Genomic DNA, 16,543 nt, shown 5'->3' on the forward strand with positions numbered 1-16,543 from the left:
AGGTCATATTTTTCCCTGTGAATTGCTTGCTTGTATCGTTATGCATTTACATATATTCATTGAGTTAATATTCATTGGGTTATGAGTTTTTTCTTATTACTTTAGATATATTATGAAGTTAAAATATTAGGATGTATTATTGCAATTATCTTACTCATATTACTATTTTGTTGATTATGTGTTACAAATTCTTATTCCTAGTTGAATTTTTAAAAACTTTATTAATTTTTTTCTAAAGAAATTTACAATTATTATAAAATAAAACCTGACAATATTTCTCTTTATAGCTGTTGGACTGAGGGCCTCCATTCCCAGCTAGCAATTGGCCAGAGGCCACCCTCGGTGCCTTGCCACATGGGCCTCTCCAACATGGCGGCTTAGTTCATCAAAGCTTGCAAGCTAAGAAGGTAATAGAGAGTCCGCTAATAAGAAAGAAGTTACAATATTATGTAATCTCATCAGGGAAGTAACATCCCATCATCTTTGTTATCTTCTATTGATTAGAAGCAGGCCACTGGGTCCAGCCCACTCTCAAGAGGAGGGGATTACAAAAGGGCATGATTACCAGGAGGCAGGGGTACTTTTTCTTTTGCCAGCATATCCAACCCATCCCCACAAATCCTATTAGCTCTGCCTTCCTTATATTCAGAAACAACCACTTCTCACTGCTTTTACATTTCACTGCTACCACCCTGGTCTGAGCTATTGTTCTCTTTCAGCTGGAGTATTGCAATAGCCTCCTAACAGGTCTCCCTGCCCCTGACCTTGCCTTCATTAACTCTATTTTCAAAACAAAAATTAGAGAGATTCCATTAAAATTAGATCATGCTACTTCCTATCTGACTTGAAAAAGCCAAAGTTCTTATAATGGCCATCAACCTTTAATCCCTGGCTACCTCTCTGGCCTCATTTCCTATTATTCTCCCCTGCACTCACTGCACATCAGCCACTCCTTGCTATTTCTGAAACAAGTATGGTCCCATTTTAGGGCTTTGTATTAAATGCTACCTCTGCCTGAATGTCCCCCCTCCATAACTGCATGGCAACCTTCCCACCTTATTTAAGTCTTTACCCAAATGTCATCTTTGTAGTGTTGCCTTCCCTAAACATCCTATTTGAAATTGCAAACTCCTATTCCCTATTCCCATTGCTTGCTTTGTTTTTTTGATAACACATATTCCTACTAATATGCTTACTGTCTGTCACTCCACACTAGAATATAGCCTCCATGAGAACCAAGATTTTTTTTTTAAGATTTATTTATTTTAGAGAGAGAAAGCACGTGCATGCACACAAGTGAGGGAGGGACAGAGGGAGAGGGAAAGGGAGAATCTCAAGCAGGCTCCATGCCCAGTGCGGAGCCCATGCAGGGCTCGATCCCATGACCACGAGATCATGACCTGAGCCAAAACCAAGAGTTGGATGCTCAATTGACTGAGCCACCCAGACACCCCAAGAACTGAGATTTTTGTCTGGTTTACTGCTGTATCTATAGCAACTTGAACATGGTAATGTCTTAATACATATTTGTTTAGTGAGTGAGTATATTTACATATTTAATCCATCTGGAATTTTTATGAATGGTTGGAGTTAAGAATGTACCTTAATCACTACCCCCCCCCCCCCCGCCAAACAGGGCCAATTATTCCAACATCTTGTATTTAATAATCTATCCCACACACCACCCCTTTCCCCTGACTTGAAATAGTCTAAATAGAGCATAATGTTCCATAGAACATTATCTATTTCTCTACCAGCTTTTTAATATTCTAGCTTTATGGCATCCTTTAATGAGGCTTGGCCTCATGAACACTGGAGCTGGATAATGATTCTGTATTCTCAGAAAGAATTTGTAGATTTTCACTCTAGTTCTCTGACATTTTGAATGACTCAATCCCCCTTTGGATTTCTGGATTTTTCTGTTTCATGCTAAATGAACAATGAATCAAAATGTTGGTGATGATGGTGATGGTGATAATGAAGAAGAACCCATGAATCTACCAGCCATGACATCTTTTGGGTAAGAGAAGTGGTGAACAATGACAAATCAGATAAAATTGACAGTAGTAAACCATTTTATACAGACCTTACTTTCACCAGCTAGTGCATGATCTCCAGCTCCTCTCAAAGTCTTCCTGCTTCTTTCTGTGAGACTCCTCAGAGTATCTCACATGTGCTTACAAACAAGTTCTCTTAGCTCCCACCCACTGTCTAAGGCTACAGTGTCAGTAAGGATCTGATATTGTAGGGTCATATCTTAGATCTGTCAATCCTGGAGCTGCCCCCAAGAAACAACTTCCTGTATAAGAGTAGACTTTGAGGTTTGGAATATTTTCCATGGTATTTGTAGACATTAAGTAAGCAGAGCTTGGTTTGCTCAAATTGTCTCAAACATGTACATCTTTAAACAGCTAAACCTCTGTACAAATAAGGAAAGAAACAGTCATAGTTGGCTGCCCCAGCGAGATTACACTTTGCCTCACAGGAATGGGAACTACTGATCTTTGCTACTAGTTGTGCCCAAGTTCCCTGGGGTGATACAGGTAGTAACAGAAGGGAGTGATCAGAGTTTTCCAGAACCTTGTCGAGAACCAAGAAAGGATAAGACGCCAGTGTCATACCACTACTTACTCAGACACTGAGTAAGGTAGCCAGCACTGTACTACCCTTTCTTATTTTTGACCCTGCCCACTTATAGTGGAATTTTTAGCCCCAAGTAGGCATACCCCCTTAGGGACCGAACAAAATTTAAAAATAAGAAACACTGAGAACAAGATTATCATCACAGGATACAAATTTGGTCCCAACAAAAACAATGCCAGAAACACTTCCAGCAATCATTAAGAAGGTCTTCAGAACTATGACTGATGTCATTCGGTAGCCAAACAAAAGTCAGAATTCTTCTGAGTCTTAAAGACAGACATGCCAAAATGAATACATGAACTTAAATAATCATTTAGCAACAAAGCATTCTAATAAGAAAGCTAAATTGAAGGAGAGACCTCAAATGTTAATTACAAAATGCATCACTTTCCCAACAATGGAGAAGTTGTGTCATCATATAACTCAGTCCAGTGAACTTTCAATATTATCGAGTCAACAGCAGAGCCTCTGGGAAAGCCAAATTGAAAATAAACAGATTTTTTTTTCATTTTCTATGTCAGGAAATTTGAATGCAAATTGGTTAGGTTTATTTTCATTATTTCAGTTACATCTAGAAACAGCAGCACAGCATATGAGTAGAAATGACATGTTCCTATTACCAGCTCCAAGAATGCATGTGGAGAGGCTGAATTTAGATGAAGAGAAAAGAGTAAAATTTAAGTTAAATGAATAAGAACAAATGCCTTGATGACCTCCCCCATTGGAGCATCCTCTAGCTTTTACTTTACAGGTTGTCACAGCCTGGAGTTCTGAGTGACTCAGGTAAACTCAACCACCGCAAGCTAAAGGTACTTAGATCTGGATTTTGTAGCCTGTAGAGAGGGACACAGCATGAAGTGGCTCTTGTGCTCCAAACACCTTCACATTATTTCTGAAGAGCCCATTGGTAGGTCAAGTGACCTTCCTTTTGAGCACTACAGTCAGACTTCCCCATTCTGATGTGTTGCCGATCATGTGAGAAAATATCCTTTGACTGGGGAGTCCAACCCCCCAACTGCCTTGCTTATCCTCCATGTCTGACTTTTGGTTCTTTCTTGCTTTACAGGATCTTTACAGATAGTACGGGGAGATGCCAGAACAGTGTTATCCCACTGCCACTGAATTCCTAGTCTTCTCTGGAAAACATCCAGATTATGCCCTATCCTCAGCCATATGCTCAAACTAAAAGGCTTATCTGCCCTGATTCTCCCTCTCATCTGGCTGCCATGGTGTCAGTACAAATCTATAGAATGTCTCCCTGCTAGTCTTTGATTATTGAAATCTTGGAAGGTCATCTTGGAAGGCTCTACTTTTTTCCAGGAAGCCATCTTTGCTAATTCTAATAGAAACTGTTCTGCCTCATTTACAATTGTTTCTCCCTCAAGGCTAGAGTAAGATCTTCAGAGGACCATGGCTCTGAAAAGGTTTTGGTATTCTTCCATTATTCAAAATGTAAACAATTCTAAAATATAAAATATGTGTACAAAGGTCTAACCAGTTCTACCCACCCCCTCCATAATTGCTTGACGGGAGATTTTTTGGGGCGTAGAGGAGCTGGAGGGAGAGAGAATCTTAAGCAGGCTCCATGCCCAGCACAGAGCCTGATGTGGGGCTCAGTCTCACGACCCTGAGTTCATGACCTGAGCTGAAATCAAGAGTTGGACACTTAACTGACTGAGCCACCCAGGTGCCCCAACAGGTGATTTTTAAAACATATATAAAGTTCTTTCAAAAATTATTTTGGTCCCCCTGATTTGGTGCTTTCAAGGTGATGCTAAGGCGGTCTATTGGATTATCCACCTGTTTCCTTCACTAGAAGAAATGCATTATGAGACTGGGGACTTTGGCTGATTAACCACTGTATCTCTGAAGCCTAGAATAGCATCCACATACAATTGGTGTTCAATTTGTTCAACTAATGAATAAAAGGGAAATCTTCTGGCTGTCTTCAAATATATTAAGAACTTCATGTGGGGGATGTGTAGGTGGGGATACCAGTTTAGGTTTTCTCCTGTGCTTAAGACAAGGACCTATGCATGGGCACTACTGGGACTGAACATTAGAATTCTGTGACATTTAGAGTTGGTCAACATTACCCTTTTGTGGCCTTGTGAAGTAATAACCTCCCCATCAGAGGAAGTACTCAGATTAGAAGAGCATCTATCAGGGAATTCCTTCTTCTAGAAAGGAGTTGGAAGAGATGCCTGTGATATATTTAGAATGATGACCCCCAGTGACGTCTATGTCCTAATCCCTAGAACCTTCGAGTGTTATCTTACAGGGTAGAAGGCATTTTATACATGTGATGAAAGTAAGGACCTTAAAATGGGGAGATTATTCTGGATTACTGGGGTGGGGGGGAACAATCTCTGTGTCCTTAAAATCAGACGTTTCCTGGCTGACATCGCAGTCAAAGGATGATATGAAGAACAGTCAGAGAGGTGCAACGTTGCTGGCTTTGAAGAAGGAGGAAGTGGGCCACAAACCAAGGAATACGTTTAGCCTCTAAAAGGTAGAAAAGGCAAGAAAAGAGTCCCCTGCCCCCACCACACATAGCCTCCAAAAAGGAACACAGCCTGGCTATCACTTTGATTTTTATGACTTGTGTTGAGTTTTTGACTTCTGTTGGAACTCTAATGTACAGAACTGTAAAATAATAAATTTGTGTTTTAATCCATCAAGTCTGTTGGAAAACTAATACAACAACCTTTAAGGTTGTTTTCCGGATCTAAGTTTCCATAACGCTGAATTGTTGGAGGAGGGCCTGGATTAGAACCAGGAAAACAATTCCAAAGGTGAGGGTTTTTAAGCACGGTGGTGGTTTATCAGTAGATTGTGAAATCCCTATTTCCCATGAGCTTAAAGATCAGAATGGGTGAATGTGATCTGTCTAGAGCTCAGTCTAAAGTTCTATTACCCAAGAGTTCTGGGGATAAGCTAAATGAATTCCAACTCCCCGGAGTCTATAAAAGGGCTCAGAAGTGAAAAAGTAGGCTTTCTATAAGATTGGGGCAAACTGCATTCATTCATTCGCCCATTCATTCATTCATTTATTCAAATGGCCTTTAAATGGAATTTCCCTTCTGAATGCTTTGGGTTTTAGGTGAAAATGTCCAAACTGAAGCAATTTAAAATCTCTATTTCCTATTTGGAATGAGATATAAAATTTCACATGAACATATACATAACACAGCCATTGATATTATGTTCAAATGAGCCTATCATTTGATTTTGAGTGATTGAGCAAGCCTGCTTATTTCCATACAAAGGTCTGTTACAATAGGAATCATTTTGATTATATCTTAAATTTAAGAAAACTCCCTTTGGCCTCAGGGGAGTGCAAGCCTTTGAGGCTGCAAATCAATTTTCACACAACCAGAACCCTCTCCAGGAATCTGTTCTGACTTGCCAACTAAGGTCCCCACAGAGAGGGAGAGAATAGCTGCAGATTCCACTTAAAACTCCCCCAGTCTGTGCTTTTCATGTGACACTGGCCTCTGGCTTCAAGGAAGTCAGCAAGCATGCCTTAAGCAGTTCCTGCTTTTTTGAACGGTTACATTTGTTTTGGAAAGTGAAATGTAAATTGATCTGGACTGTTGATAATTCCAGGAGGTACTCAGCCATATGTGATGTGAGGGATCTCTCTGAAACTTGTAAGTGGCATTCGGACTACAGAGTCACCGTCTCCAGAGTCAGCCTCCCTTCTCCATGTGGCGCAGTTAAGTTCTTGTCCATGTCTGTTTGAAGGGAGGTGGAGAGGGAGCGGATGTAGGTGGCAGCTAGTGTCATAATCGCCTCCTTTGCACCCTCAACATTTCTCATCTGTCCTTGTGCACCAACCAGTTTAGTGGTACAGAATCTAGTTTTGCATCAGCGATGATGAGGCCACTTCACCTAGGAGCTGCTGCATCTGGGCTTGAAAATCTGTCAGCCAGGAGACATCATTATGATGGGCTGGATGTGGCTTTCAAATGACCAGCTACACTCCCTAGAATTCCTTCACCTTGGACATAAACCCCATTTCATCCAGAGGAAACTGAAGACCAGAGAACTACAGAGTCTTGTTTCAGGCCACCTTCTGACTTCTAGTCCTAGTCCAGTGTGCTTTATGCTTCATAGCACTGTGACCCAAACTGGTTTCAAATAGGGGTGAGGCTAAACATTTCATAAAGAGATCTAGCATCTTGGTTGAGAGTATAGCCTCTGGAGACCAGGATATCTGGGTGTAAATCCTGCCACTTACTGGCAGTGTGATCTTGGGTAAGTTACTAAACCGTGAATTTATCCAGCAAGTCAGAATCTGGCCTAACCCCTGGTAAGGGGACTCCGAGAAGACTGGGGTAATTTTTAATTTCTTAACCAGCCCATCCGATGGGAGTAGGGAAGGGTGGGTGGATGTGGTTCAGAGGAGTCAGAAATTGACTGAGACCCAGAAAAGCAAGAGGCGTGATATTTCTTGCTCACCAGAGTTCGCGGGCTGACATTCTTACCCGCTACACCACAAAACCACAAGAATTCTCATTTCTCCGCTATCCCAAAGGTTATTAGCCCCGTCTGACTATCAAACAATCATCCTTCTTGAGCCGGCTTAAGTTTCCAGGCCTTTTTCCGTCCTGTTGTCTCCTGCCAGCTTTCCAGTCCGAAGGCTGGATCTCCCACGTTGCCAGGGCCAGAAGAGCCCACGGTGGCCGGACAAGCCATGGCTCCGCGGGCTGCAGAGACGGAAGGCACGGAGACCGCGCCGTCCCCGAACTTCACCCCAGGCGAGGCTCTGGAGCCCAAGGGCGGGCGAAAAAGGAGGGCTCAGGGGACAGAAACCTGACGCTTCCGCCTCCTCCCCGCGGTGGGCAAGCCGCGATCCTGGGATGGATCGTTAGCACACCCAGCGCGCCGCGCATGTTTGGGAGCGAGGCGCCACGACACCAGTGACAGCCGGGGACCGCAGAGCGGGCGACGGCGGCCGAGGAGGCCCAAACCCAAGGCTTCGGCAGATCAGGGTCCGCACTGACGGGTGTGCGCGTGCGCGCCTCCGTGTAGTCCGGGATCCAAAGCCGCGGAGCTGTGGGCGCGTCTGTGGCATGCATGGGCGCGGCCCCGAGCCCGATGGGAGTGGCGCTGGGCGCAGTCCCTGAGCCTGCGGTGCGGTGCGAAGCCAGGCTGCGGGGCCCGGGTAGCCCGCGACGGCCGTGGGCGCGCGCGGCTCTCCAGCTCTGCATCCCAACTAGCCAACTAGTTCCAACTGCGAGCGCTCTGCGGACAAACGCGGGCGCGCGAGGTAGTGGCTGGGCACTCTGGGGACCGAGCAGAGCTGGCCAGACCGCCTCAAGCCCTGTGACTGGCCAAGGCCCTTCTGGCACGCGCTTCACCTGTTAGCGGGGCATAGTGATAGCACTCCCCTCACGGGAGTGTGGCGAGGGCTGGATGAAGAGCGAGAAGCAAAGAGGATGTCTTTCTACATCACCTGCAATTGGGAAAAGCAACCCCTGCATTCTTGTGGCAGCTCGTGTTTTTGGCGCTTCATCTCCCTCTTTGGAGGGTCAGCTTCTAGAAGGTTGTGTTGGGGACAGCTTTACTTTCCCAGAGGCCATTTACGAGATGTGCTCTGTTCTTTTAAACTACACGTTTCAAAAACATTTCTTCCTAAGGCTGTATATTCCTTATAATGTATTATTTTCACTAATTACTGTGCTAGAGGAAAGGAAGGTAATCAAAGGTGTATGTATATATATATGAAGACTCTTCAGGAAAGTGTCGGCCAGAAGGCAACTCACCAGACAGCCAGCATTGTTGCATGAAGAACCATGGGAGCAAACATGAGACTCCTTTAGGGATCATGGTTGGGTTTTCAGGCATTTCCTGTTAAATCATGGTAAAGAATATATATTTGTGAATAGAGGGGCCCATTTTATGTCTTAAAAACAAGCCCGATGGAGTACCTGGATATCATGTTTTAGGAAGTATGAGCCCATTGTGGTAGGCTGAAAATGCACTCACCCCCAAGATATCCACATCCTAATGCCTGGAACCTGTGAATGTTACCTCATTTGGAAAAAAGTTTGCAGCTGTGATTAAATAAGGATCTCCAAATGGAGAGGTTATCTTGGATTAGCTGAGTGGGCCCTAAATGCAATCACAGGTGTCCTTAATTAGAGAGAGGCAAAGAGAGATTGGACACAGGAAAAAGAGAAGGAGGTCATGGGAAGATGAAAGCAGAGATTGGAGTTTTATGGCCACAAGCCAAGGAATGTTGGCAGCCATCAGAAGCTGGATGGGATGAGGACGGGATTCTTCCTTCGAGCCTCCAGAAGGAGCAAGGTGCTTTGTGGACACCTTGATTTTTTTCTTTTTTAAAGATTTATGCATTTATTTTAGAGAGAGTGAGAGCGAGCAAGTGGAGGCAGGGGGAGGGGCAGAGGGAGAGAGAGAATCTCAAGCAGACTCCCCGTTGAACGCAAAGCCCATGGTGAGGTGGGACTGGATCCCAGAACCCTGGGATCATGACCTGAGCCAAAATCAAGATTCGGTTGCTTAACCAACTGAGCCACTCGATTCACTAGAACTAATTTTGGATTTCTGACCTCAAGAGCTGTGGTAGACTACATTTCCAGTGTTTTAAGCCACCAAGTTTGTGATAATTTGTTACTGTAGCCACAGGAAACTAATACTCATTATTAATTCAGAGAACTAATAGATCTCCAAGTCCATATAACATGGAATTCATTGATACTAGCTTTGTCCTATTTTCCCTCCATGGAATATCTTGACTTTGTGGTTAATGATATAGAGAATGACTGGGTGACCTTGAGTAGGGTGGCTTTAGCCTACCTATCCAGGTGTTTTCATTTGGTGTTGGTTGCCAGGGATAGCAATATAAACCATAATGTACCTATCAAGGCCACGAGGTCAACATTAGCCTGTCAATGTCCATGTTGGCTTCAGAACGTTGAAGTTAATTGCTCACCGTGGCTCTCCATGCACTGTGAGAATTGGATAAGCCTCACAATCTCTGTGTGGTTATAAGGTGAGCCAAGTGAAAAGAAACAAAAAGGAAAAAAAAAAAAAAGAGAAAAACACTTGGCTGTTTATATTTAGCATTGTGAGCAAATTTATGTTGTACTGGGTTTATAAATCATAACCCATAAACAAATCCATGAAGTCAAGATTGATTCAGGAGCCCAGGCTCCAGTTCTAGGTCTTCTTTAGGCAATTTACTTACCCTTTCTGGAGAGATGAAATGGCATGAGACACAATAACAATACACATTATTTAACAAGCACATGTATCAGAAGCTGGACTAAATGATATGCATATACAATCTTATTTCATCTTTGTAACAACCCATTGCAATAACTTATCTTCATTATATAGATGAAGAAATTGAGTTTCAGAAAAAATTAAGAAAACTTGCCCAAAGCTGCAAAATCAGTGGCTGAGCTGGGATTCGGACACAGAGATGTGTTATTCCCAAGTACATACTGTTAATCACCACTGAGTAGTTCATAAGTGTAGAGACAGTGGAAAGGTGCATCATTATGCATTATAAGTTAGAGTCTTTATTGATGTCATTATGATTTTAATTTCAGAGCATCAAATGTCCACACAAACTCTAGATTCTGTTCCTCCTAGACTCAGTGTTGGATGTCCTTACTCTGAGTGGCCCCAGTAAACCAGTGAGGAGGATTTCTGGGAGTCAGGGCTTTGATAGTATATGTATTTTGGGAAAACAATCTCAAATCCCACTCTATCAGTGAAGGTTTCTCTCCTCACTACTTAATGTAATGAACTCTCATGACCTGAAGATTGCTATAACCGCAGACCACAGGTTTGGAAACCAAGGAAGTTTCATTCACTATGATTATCCTAAATATGTTATAATTTCTTATTTAATTTCTCATTTAACTCAAGTTACCCAGGAATACATTTTAAAGTTTCTGAGCATTTGAATTTATTTTAAGCTGCAAATCTTAACAGAGCTCTAAATGTGGATTTCCCCCCAAAGTTTTACAGATCCAACTGCTAAAACCATTGGGTAACAGCTCTGAAAACATGAGTGAGGGGCAGGGATGATGTGACCGTGACAGTGAGGAAGAGCCAGTATAACAATGTGGTCTGAAAATCACTACTGTGGCCAGTGGGAGCTCAGTTCCACTGGGAATGTTCTAGATGTTTTCTAGGACTACTTGTTTGGAGGATGGGAACCTGCTTTGTGCCAGTGGTAAAGGTTTGCCCTTAGCAGGGGTGTGGAGAAGGGGTGTGTGGAGCAGAGGAAACAGCAATCATTCTCCCATATTTCCGGGCAGAACTTGAACAGGCCAGTGACCTTCCACTGCTTCAGCTTCTGAGAAGGCTCTGAGGCAGGACACCTACAGACGAAAGTATGCTCATTCCTGTATTTCACAAGTGTTGAATACCTGCAAATTTCAGGCATTGGAGATAGAATGTTGAATTAGACATGTTCTTGTCCTTATGGGAATTAGAGTCTAGTGAGGTATCATGTGCCAGAGTTTATAGGCAAGGAAGTGACTTGAGTTTGTAGGGACCAAAAAGTTGTTCAATATTCAATCTAATTGGGGCGCCTGGGTGGCTCAGTTGGTTGGGCGACTGCCTTCGGCTCAGGTCATGATCCTGGAGTCCCTGGATCAAGTCCCGCATCGGGCTCCCTGCTCAGCGGGGAGTCTGCTTCTCCCTCTGACCCTCCCCCCTCTCATGTACTCGCTCTCTCTCATTCTCTCTCTCTCAAATAAATAAATAAAATCTTTAAAAAAAAAAAATTCAATCTAATTGGAACATAGAGGGTGAGGGGCAAGACTAAATAACTAGGGGTCAGGTAATAGAACACTCTTGTTAAGAAGCTTGGGCTCCATTTTGAGGGCAGTCGTGTTTTTAAGCAGAGAGTGACATCATCATATTTGAATTTTGAATAGAAACAAGCATTGTGGAGTAGGACATAACTAGAGGTAGGAGGATCTTGCCACAGTGCAGGTGAGAAACAGGGGGCTCACAGTCGCCTTTTGGCCATAGTGGTGGTGGATGGGGAAGGTATTGAAGAGGAAATTGTTTATCAGTTGGATGTGGAGAGTAAGAGAGTAAGCTGAGGGGTTTTAGTTTGGTTTCTGGCAGCAGGGTAGATTGTAAAACTATTGCTCAAGTTATAGAAAATGTAAGGTGGAATAGGTTTGGGGTGATTTGAATTTGGGCCTCTCTCATGGCTATGATTATCACCTGGGTGTTGAAAAATGGATTGACTCTCACACCGAGAGGACTTAAAACAAGAAAAGAAAGGAACCAGGACAGAGTTCTGCTGCCCACTGATGTTTAGGAAGTGGGCAGAGGAAGAGAATGCTGCCAGGAAGTGACACGGGGGTCTAAGAGTCTGTTGGAGCAGTTGACAAGCAGGACATTGGTGATCTTTGCGAGCAGTTTCCGTGGAGTGGTAGGAGCCAGATTTCATCAAGCGAATGGTTAATGGGTGTTGATAAAGTAGCGTCTGCTGGTGTAGACATTGCTTCCAGGAGGTTTGTCTTTATATCAATTCCTTAGAGATGCTCTATCCAGAAGTTTTCTTCTGCTCTATCCAGTCAGTTTCTTAGAGCAAAACAAACCAGGTGGCTTAAAACAACAGAAATGTATTCTCACAGTGCTGGAGGATACAGGTCTGAGATCAAGGTATCTGTAGAGCTGGGCTCCATCTGAGGTTTTGAGTAGAATCCTTTCTTGCTTCTGCCTAGTTTTTGGCAGTGGCTGTCAATTCTTGGTGTTCCCTTGCCGGTAGACACATCACTCCAATCTCTTTGTCCATCATCATATGGCATTCTCTTGGTGTGTTTCTTTCTTTCTTTTTTTTTTTTTTAAGATTTTATTTATTTATTTGATGGAGAGAGAGAGCACAAGCAGGGGGAGCAGCAGAGGGAGAGGGAGAAGCAGGCTCTCTGCTGAGCAGGAGCTCGATTCCAGGACCTTGAGATCATGACCTAAGCCAAAGGCAGACGCTTAACTGACTGAGCCACCCAGGCGCCCCCTCTTGGTGTGTTTCTGTCTTTACATGGCACTTTCTTCTTATAAGGACACCAGTCCTATTGGATTAAGATCCACCTAGTGACATCTTCTCAACTTGGCTACATTTACAAAGACCCTATTTCAAATACCAGGGATTAGGACATAAACATATCTTTTTGGGGGACACAGTCCAATCCATAGCAGTCTTTCAAGGGGAGGCTGGGAAGAGCATCCTTAAAGTAAAAGTATAGACTAGAGAATACCAGGAAATGAACTGAAGACAAATTTCCCTACATAACAATGGCCAGTCTTTTTTTTTTAATTTTTAATTTTTTAAAATTTATTTTGAGAGAAGAAGAGAGAGAGGGTTGGGGGACAGAGGGAGAGGGAGAGAGAGAATTCCAAGCAGGCTCCACACCCAGTGCATAGCCCGATGCGGGGTTCGATCTCATGACCCTGAGATCATGACCTGAGCCTAAATCAAGAGTCAGACGTTTTACTGACTGAGCCACCCAGGCGCCCCAACAATGGTCAGTCTTGAACAGAAAGGTGGAATTTCAGTTCAGAGTTTACTAGCCAACCCTTCTTTCTGTGTCACATCAGGCCTCCCAACCCAGACAGCCATCATTGCTGGTCAGATCTTTGTTTCACTTCTAAAGAGTTGACAGACAATTTTGTGTCCTAAGACTGACAGGTTTGTCCAGAGCAAGTCCATTGCTGGCTTTCCCTGGAATATGAGAATACTGTGTTCCTACCTTTTCCTGGTCAAACACATAGACGCTATGCCTTGAGAAGCATAAGTTTTAAAAAAGTGTGAGAGAACTATAAGAAATCTAGCATTTTTGTTGTTTCCCATGCACATTTGCAAATTGGAAATTGCCTTACATCTTGCTATAACTTGGAAGTGCACACTTCCATACAGGGAAGTCACTGCAAAAGTGAAGGGGTGGCAGATTAGTTTCTGGCCCACCCTCTCTGGCACCTTCTTCTGATGCTCCCACCCTCCCCAGTGGTCCTCACTTTCAGGCTGCTCATGGCCTGCAAACAAGGTACATCTGTACATACTTTATTAGGACGCCAGGAGCTGGGATGGTAATCAGGGCACCGAAGATGAATAAGCCAAGTTTTATCTTAGGGAGGGCAATGTGATAAGCCCTAAGGATATCCCACAGTTACCCACTAGGTTATCTTGGAGAAGAGGAGATGATGAGTATGCCTGGGGCCCCGGGGACTGGAGAAGGAAGCTCCTTATTCTCTGGGTCAGGGTATTCTCTTGAAATACACTTGATTCAGAAAATGAGCACCTTGGTTGGTACTGAACCCCTTAGCTGCTAAAACATCGAGAGGCACCTGATTGTGAGCAAGACCTTTTGGAAATTGTTATGGATGGAATTATGTCTCCTCAAAAATTCGTATATTGAAGTCCTAATCTCTAGTGCCTCAGAATGTGACTGTATTTGGAAACAGGGCCTTTAAAGAGATAATTAAGATTAAATGAGGCCTTTAGAGTGGGCCTTAATCCGATATGACTGGTATCCTTTTAGAAGAGATTAGAATCCACAGAGAGCCTCCAGGGATGTGTGTCTACAGAGGAAAGACCACGTGAGAACACAGCAAGAAGGTGGCCATCTGCAAGGCAAGGAGAGAGGTCTCAGAAGAAACCTAACCTGCTGGCACCTTGATCTTCTAAACTCCAGAACTGTGAGAAAATATATTTATATCATGTAGTCATGTAGTTTGTGGCATTTTGTTAGGGCAGTTCTACCAAACTAATATGAGAATGGGCACTATTAAGTCTCCTGGGTTCTCTATACTGTGACTCATCATCTGGTCATAGCATCCTATGGAGAGCTGATAAGGGGCTCTAAGCTGGGTGTGGTAGGGAAAAGCAAGTAAGGTTGAGCAGACTTACCTCTTCTTCCCCAGTGTGTTTAAGGAGTTGCTTTCTGCCACCTGGGCTTATGTTACACTTCATCCAGTTAACATCTTTGCCACTTTAAAAATACAGGGTTAGGGGAGGGAGGCTAACTCCGTTTTAAGTGCTGATTTCCAAGTACAATGAACTCATGAGATGTTCCCTTTTCAGATTCATCCAGGGAAGCAAACCTTCTACATTTGAGATGATAATAGTGAATCAGAAGCAAGCTGTTTCATGGCACATGAAGCACGGACATCACTTCACCAACTGATATTCTTATTTATTTATTTATTTATTTGAGAGAGAGAGAGAGAGAACAAGCAGGGGGAGTGACAGGCAGAGGGAAAGGGAGAAGCAGACTCCGCACTGAGCAGGGAGCCCAATACAGGGCTCCATCCCAGGACCCTGAGATCATGACCTGAGCTGAAGGCAGACGTTTAACCGACTGAACCACCCAGGTGCCCCACCAACTGAAATTCTAATAACTTAAATGTGGTGGTAGGAAGAAATTAAAAGTGTATATGCACATGTGTGGAATTTACCTGGGAATGATGAAGCACAGGAAGAGAAGGATGAAACATAAATCACCTGTTTGTTTTTGTTTTATTTTGTTTCATTTTTTTAAGAAGGGCCGTAAAAATTCTCCTGTCCATCTGTGGCAGACAGTCTTACAGAGTAATCCATCCTTGGATTTCTCCCTCTCATGAGCAGTCTTTCTTCATCTCCTGTCTGCATTTCCATACTTCTCACTCGCTCATATAGTTAATGTTTGTCCCCCACCCAAGCCATCTTCCTTATTTTGAATATATTTCCTTGAAAAACTATATAATATTTATTTTGTATACATTTTAAAATTTTATGTAAAGGATATTGTGCTATAAATCTCATTCTGCTTTCATAAAATGTTAGGTCTTCAGGACCCATTCATGTTACTTTATATGACATGCTTCTGATCGGCGCATGTTACTCTATCGCATTCCCATACCATAGCTCATCTTTTCCTGTACTCATACTTACTTAGGTTATTCCCAACTGTTCCTGCTTCTATGAACTTTTACATGGTTTCTTATGAACCTGCCCTGTAGTGGTGTTTTTTTGTTTTTTTTGGAGGGGGTGGTTTGGTATATATGTCCTAGAGTAGATGTCAGAGGTTTTGGGCTTCTGTATTTCATTTCAGTAAGTAATGCTGGATTGTTCTCAGGAATGGTTGTACAAGTGTAATTTCTAATATGGTAAATATTAGTAGTAGATATAAGCTACATAAACGAAGTTCCTTAGGTTCTTTGATATTTTTTAAGAGTCTGAAGCGTTCCTGAGACCCTACATTTTGAGAGCCAATGATTTAGTCTACAAAAGTATTGGTAAAAATCATCAATTATCAAATCTACATTAAGTTCATGTTTCCAGGGGTGCCTGGGTGGCTCAGTTGGCTAAGCATCTGGCTTCGGCTCATGTTGTGATCTTGGGGTCCTGAGATCAAGCCCCTGCATCGGGCTTCCCTGCTCAGTGGGGAGCATGCTTCTCCCTCTGCCTCTGCGGCATTCCCCCTGCTTGTGCTCTCTCTCTCTCTCTCTCAAATAAATAAATAAATAAATAAATAAAATAAAATCTTAAAAAAAAAAAAGGTTCATGTTTCCAGTGAGGTATTGTCTTATCTTCAAGTGCTCACCTATTAGTAGGCACGTTACCTACTTTTTTTTCACCGTTTGGAAGAAAAGCAAATTAGCTTCCAAGTGTGAAAGGTCTCTTTTATCCTTCTAGGCTGAGTTGAAAGGAGGGAGGTACTTCAGAGGACAAGGAAAGCAGGCTTGGTGAGTGTGGAAGGACAGGAAGTGTGGCAAGCCCCATCCCAGGAGCACAGTGTGAGGGCGGTGCTGAGGCCCCAACTGTCAGAACTTCCAGAGGCAAGCTGGGGAGGTTTCCGCTCATTCCGGGCCAGGACCAGGGGCCACCGTCGGGACTAGGGCTTTCAGTGCTGAGTGAAGA

General features: G+C 43.3%; 1 protein-coding gene across 1 annotated transcript in view; it reads left to right on the top strand.

Moving 5' to 3' along the window:
• The first annotated feature begins 1,940 nt into the window (after positions 1 to 1,940).
• LOC116631258 (phospholipid-transporting ATPase IB-like) overlaps positions 1,941 to 16,543 on the top strand; it is a 179,908-nt gene continuing 165,305 nt past the window's right edge. The window contains 3 exon segments of the mRNA XM_032402448.1: positions 1,941 to 2,020; positions 3,395 to 3,452; positions 7,274 to 7,406. Of these exon segments, the coding sequence (XP_032258339.1) occupies positions 1,941 to 2,020; positions 3,395 to 3,452; positions 7,274 to 7,406 (271 nt within the window).

Source organism: Phoca vitulina, unplaced genomic scaffold (assembly GCF_004348235.1).
Source record: "Phoca vitulina isolate PV1807 unplaced genomic scaffold, GSC_HSeal_1.0 scaffold5, whole genome shotgun sequence".
Lineage (NCBI taxonomy): Eukaryota > Metazoa > Chordata > Mammalia > Carnivora > Phocidae > Phoca > Phoca vitulina.